General features: G+C 46.0%; 1 protein-coding gene across 1 annotated transcript; it reads right to left on the bottom strand.

Annotated features, from left to right (window-relative positions):
* Positions 1–266: 266 nt before the first annotated feature.
* SFTPC (surfactant protein C) lies at positions 267–4,158 on the bottom strand. The gene is made up of 5 exons (XM_088152112.1): positions 4,096–4,158; positions 3,390–3,530; positions 1,917–2,057; positions 798–908; positions 267–401 (listed from the first exon to the last, which is right to left on the bottom strand). Exons 1-5 carry the CDS (start codon positions 4,156–4,158, stop codon positions 267–269), a joined length of 591 nt encoding a protein of 196 aa, XP_088008238.1.
* Between the last annotated feature and the right edge of the window lie 1,858 nt (positions 4,159–6,016).

The raw sequence follows: 6,016 nt of genomic DNA, 5'->3' as shown, positions 1-6,016 counted from the left end.
GTCATCCGCCCTGTGAGGTCTGAGGTTTCCCAAAGGTTCCCCAAGAATCTGTCTTTGGGTTAGTAGATTGATTCTATTTATACCCAAACTCTCAGGGCAATGAACAGGCTTTTGAAAAAGTACAAAAACATAAATGATAAAAACAGACAAAATGTAAGTAACACGGTCATACAAGTGGGGAGGGGGTCTGTTGTACCAACGGGAGGCTGCTGGCATTGGTTCATTGCCCTTCCGAACCCCGCTCTGCCTGTTTCGCCCGGGCTCCATTAAGCCCAGTAGATGGGAACGCTGCTGCAGAGGAGGTTGATGGCAGCTCCGAGCATAGAACGGTGGGCCAGCATCGCAGAGAGCGTTTCCATTGGCTTCCCACTCCGTTCAAGGGGCAGCGAGGGAGGATGTTTCTGCAAGAGGAAGGGGAAAAAGAAGCATGGCTCCACTAGGGAAGTCCACGGCTCCTTCTGATGGTGGGCAGAGTTGCTTCTCTATGCGATCATTTTGGGAACCATCAAAACCATCTGGCTGTGAGAACAGCCCTCCCCAGCTAGTGCCTTCAAGATAAGTTGGAACAGAGCTTCCATCAAATGGCTGGATGGTTGGGAATTATGGGAGTTGCAATTGGGCCCATCTAGAGGGCACAGGGCCAGCTCTGCCTCTGGGCACAATGAAGCAGCTGCTTTGGGCAGCAGACAAGAGGCAACAGGGGGTTCCACCAAAGCTGGGAAATCTAGAAGGTGAGTCAATGGGTCTTTCCGCCTTGAGTGCACTCACTTTTTACCTGAGTAGGCTTGCCTACTCACCTGAACATGCCGGAAGACCTTGATGGCAGCATCCAAGCTTTGGATGTCCTTCGGGTTCATTCTAATGATGTAGCAGGACCGTCCTGGCCATGATCTATAGCCAATCACCAGCTGTTCAAAGGCAGAGTGTGGGGATGAGCTTGTACTGGCAACCAATCACATCTGCCACTATTTGGGTATCTTACAACACAGCACCCCCACCTCAGAGGTCTTTTCTCCTAGCTGATCAAAATAGCTCAGGCCCCTTACTTTCTCTCTAGGCGATTCCTTGGAGTAGATTTTTGCAGAATATGTTGCAATACCCCTCAAAACGATTTGGGCTCTAATTGCATGGGCATGACCACTAACTTGACTTTATTAACCCCCTCCCCATTACAAGCATCTTAATCCATGAGATGACTTACTTGTCTACACCCATCCCAACTTGCATGGGGTGGGATTGGTTAAGACCAGGATTTCGGCAGGGTAGGATCCAAAAAGTCAAGATGGTGGCTGCCATGGTGCAATCAAAACTCTGCCTCTTCTTTACGTGTGTGGGAGAGCTTCAACCAGACCATCCTGGCCACCATGTTGACGTTTTTGAGGATACTCTACAGTCAACCCTAGGAAAGACTTTGGGGCTTCTCACAGAAGCAGAAAGTTGGAAGGCTTCATTGATTCTCTTTTCCCCATCTCTTCTCCAAGCAAGAATCCAAAATGAAGCATCTCTGATGGATGGCTGTCCAGCCCCCGCTTGAACATTTGCAGTGAAGGGAAGCTGAGCAAATATCTAGATGTTTGTCTAGCTTAGCATCAAATTCACAGGATCACTTTATGCAAAGCAACAGCCACCCTGGGCCAGTCTCTTCTCTGTGCAATGAGGATTATTTATCAGCTTCATTCATTCCTCTCCTCTCTAACTGAATTGCAACAGGGAAGACCCTTCCCCAAAGCTGGGACATATCTTCAGGTTGGAAGTTTTCAATAAAGTCATAACATTCCATCTGTGCCACAATGAGAACTAGAAGTTTACTTTAAAAGGCAGGGGAGAATGTTTCAATTCTGAAAAGGTGTTGGGCCAGCTGTGCAGGCAGGCCCTTGGACAAGACAAGTGAAGCCAAAGGAAGGTGCACATCTTACATTGCTGTAGTCATAGACCACTGTGGCAGAAGTGTTGAGCTTCATGTGGATGGGAAATATGGCCATTCTTTCCTTCTGGCTCATGGAAAGGTGCTGGGGGGAGCCTTTGCCATCCAGGCCTTGAATGGTCATTTGCAGGACCTAGGTATCACCAAGAAGCACAAACAAATGGGAAGAAAACTGGGAATTAGAACTTCCAGGAAGGACGAGGACCATTGGGTGGTGTCGCACCACACACTGAACCTTAAACCTGGCTTAAGAAAACCAACTGTTGGGTCAACAAAGCATGCACTGCCCAGACAAATAACCCAGATGATGGATTCACATGATGGCCTGGCTTGCACACCTGCTCAGACCATGGCTGGATTCCCACAACATGCCAAAATGCAAGCTAGCCAACCCCATTTGAACTTGGTCTAGCATATGATGACAACCCAGGCATTGGGAATGCTAAAAGTTCACAAGCTTCTTTATAGTTTAGAATAAGATAATCTCCCAGTGGTACTTCTGATTCTCAAAGAAGCATGAATTGCTTTTAATCATGGCTGCTACTTCTTAGATACTTTTCTCCAAGTAGACAATGGGATGTTCTCCAGATGTTTTAATTGCTAATCTCCCTAATTCCTGACAATTGGCCTAGTTGGGCTGGGCTTGTAAAAGCTGCAGCCCAAACCTCTGTGAGATGGAAGACCTCCTACTCTTCTCCCATCTCAGCACTGGGAGGGGAGGCAATCTTTAGAGGCTGAGACCTGCCTGTGATCTTTTTTGGGGAAGCAGGGCTTCTGTAAGAGAGATGGAGTTACAAATGCCTGCAGCTGCAGCTGTATTTGAGGGTGTCTGCAGGGAGCATCAAGAAAGACAAGATGGCGGCTGCAATCATACCCTTTTTTACATGGGGGCTTCAATGTATGGGCGTAGCCAGCATCTTGACCTTTTTGACACCCCCTGCAGACACCCTTAGCTGCATCATTAGGGGTTTCTGGTTTGGGGGGTGGGCAATGATGGCAACAGAGTTTAAATTCTGCCAAGCCGTCTTTAGGCTTATCCTAGGTTTCTCATTTTTCCCACACCTAAGTGACAGAAAATAAAATGCAGCTGTGTGGTCAGAGGGACTTCTAGATGTCACCAAAGGGACTGGGGAGTTGCAGATTTCCCAGCCAGGCTCAGCAATGGCTCTGAGTAGGCGGGGTGTGTCTGCACAAGGAAAAACCTGAGTTCAGCATCAGTACTGAAGATCCACCAAGATTCTTAACTTACATTGGAGCGGGCAGCTGAGGGAAAGGGATAAGAACTCTTCCCTGAAAGTGGAGACCAAGGACATCTTCACCTAAAAGCCACACAATCATGGCCACCATCCTGATTTTTGATGGCCTATTATGGAGATGGAGATGGATGGAGATGAATTATTATGGACTTCTTTTGGAAGTATCTTCCATAGTTTCACCATAGGAGTCATGGTCAAGCTGCCCTTACCGCCTCGGTATGTTTCTCGGTGATGCGCAACCCTGCCAGCAGGAAAGTCAGGACCACCAGAACAATCCCCACAATCACCACCACCATGACCAAGAACTTCCTGCAAGGAAGGCCAGGATGCTTGGGAGATTCTGTGTAATCCTGCAAGATCAGAGAAGATGTGAGCACTCCTAACCCGATGGTGCTGCATTTCACCCCAAATGACATAATGAGACAGAACCCCTGTTTTGTATTCTCTCAGGAAGTCACCCTGTGGTAGTGGATGGGGCAGAAGATATGCTTCCCTCCTCCCTTCCCCCAGAGCTGTAATGATAACCAGCTAGGGATCTCTTTCCTCTGAGTAAATTCATTCCATGTCAGCCTGCTTCATATGTATCATTAATCTCTAGGCTGCCAGATGGCTCTACTATTGTATTCAGGCAACAGATTTGGGGCATCTATAAAAGTAGCAGAGGAGGAGAGGGACCTTTCTGACAGATGGAAAATGAAATGACTGGAAGTCAGGGAGAAACATGGAAGAAAATTTTCATAGGTTGTGCCCCATGTTAATTGGCCAAAGGGTTGGGTAACTAGAATTCTCCACCTCAGTTATCATATATTATGGGCTAAGCCTAGTTGACTCTGTTTCTCCAGATCACCTCCCACAAATGGTTCCAAGTTATAGTTGCAGGAACAAAAATTTCTTCCCAGGAGCAGTGAAACTCACCGGAGGTGCTTCAGACATTAGGGCCTCCTTGCTGCTACTGTCCATCTTGTAATCAACCTCCATTCCAACCCTTGGATGTCCAGCAGTGAGTTTTCCTTATCTTGGAAAAGGCAGGAGGACTTCTACTTATACTATGCACCTGATGCTAAAAGCCTCCAGAGGATTGGTTAGCTGTCCTCCAGTCTCACTGCAACTCTTGTGGGCTGGCCGTCAGGTCTTGCCTTTAGGAAGTGTTTTTTTGCCAAGCCCTCTCAGAGCAACCAGGAAGTGTTATTTGGACACATGTCATTCAAGAGTCTCTGAAGAACTTTGTCCTTAAGCAGAAGGACCTTTTAGGAACAAGTAGCCTCTTGTTGCTCCTAAACCTAAAGTCAACTTGTTCTAAAATCGATTTGTGAAGTACAAGGTCCTCCTCATTCATATCCCCTTTTCAATCCCTGTGGTTGGAAATTCTTGAGCTGCTTCACAAAAACATGGAAACAAAAGCTCCCGAGAACAGCAACAGTATTGACAGAATGAGGGTCACATTATTGGAAGGAAATCTGGAGCCACAGAGAAGGGTGAGGAGTGAAGAAATACGCAGATGTTGCTGAATTATAACTCCAGTAGCCCTACCAGCATGGTTAATGGTGTAGGATGCTGGGAATTGAAGTTAAATAATTCTGGAGAGACACCTTGTGTTATAATTGCAGTCATTCAGTTGCAGGGAAGATGGCAGTATGATGACAGTTTTCTTCAGAGGTTGCCAAGAAGATACTTTAGCTTCTAAAGAGGAAGATCCATATGGAGCCTCTTCTGTCATTCTTTAGGGCAGAGTTTTCCAGGAAATACTCCTGCACATATCAAGGGGAAATGAATAGAAGCTGTTTAAAGTCATACCTGTGCAATAATTCTTCGGACCTGAGTGCAAATTTGACCAGAAAAGAGGGGGGGGGGACTCATGGAAATTACACTTCCTTATGCTCTGTTACTTCAGGACTGCACATTTTAGACTTTCCTGCAGGAGTTAAGTGAACCTTGTAATAAGGAGACTAAAGTGGAAGGCACTAACAGATGTTGCCCTGACAGTCTAAGAAACAGCTGGGTGTATGTGCGTGTGTGTCCGTGTGTGTGTGTATGAATACACTGAGATAAGCTTCTGTCCTTTCTTTTCTGAACACTCTTCCTTTTTTTTTAATAAGAACTTCATTAAATTTCAGCAAGAAATAAAATGTAAGGAAACAGAAATAAAGGATTGAAAAAAAGGAAAGATCAGAAAAAGAAGGAAATTTAAGGTGCAGAAAAGAAAAAAATAAGAGAAGAAAAAAAGATAACTTCAGACTTTCTTTGGTACAGAGACAAATATATAATACTTTCACCTCTTACTCTGAAGTTTAAACTAATACGCCGTATTTCTAGGATCTCTCTTCCTCAAGAGTTCCTCACGCTCCTCCTTAGCAAAGCCACCCCAAGCTTATTTCCCGGGGACTGAATTTGCAGAGCCGGTCCAAACAGGGTTGAGTAGTTTGTACAGTTGTGGGAGTCCAGCCTTCATCTTCGCTTGTCATGTGGGGTGTCCACCAAGTGTGGTGCAAAAACCAAGGGGGTGGCCACGATTTTGTGACTGAAGCTCTGCCCTTGCGATGCACATAACAAAACCAGGCAAAGCTTTGATTGCACCGTTGCGGCCGCTGCCTTTGTTTTTGTTTTTGAGCACACACTGCAGACACCCCTGTGCTTGTGTGAACTGGACCATGAAATTCAAGTACAATGTGCTTAAGTTGTTTGAGGGAAGCTTTGTGGACCCAGAACCATCTTTTAGTCAGCCTGGGATTAAAATTGGGTGAATTCTTTGCTCTCTCATCTTTGCATCGTGAGCTGGCAAAGAGGACATGCAATCAGTAGCAACAAACTGTAAAATGGCAGCACCATGAGGGTCTTC

Source organism: Python bivittatus, unplaced genomic scaffold (genome assembly GCF_059951505.1).
Source record: "Python bivittatus isolate LINGU-HERP-01145 unplaced genomic scaffold, Pbiv_v1 ctg000680_np1212, whole genome shotgun sequence".
NCBI classification, from domain to species: Eukaryota; Metazoa; Chordata; class Lepidosauria; order Squamata; family Pythonidae; genus Python; species Python bivittatus.
The sequence above is the reverse complement of the archived record's forward strand: the minus strand, read 5'-3'. Positions and strand labels throughout refer to the sequence as shown.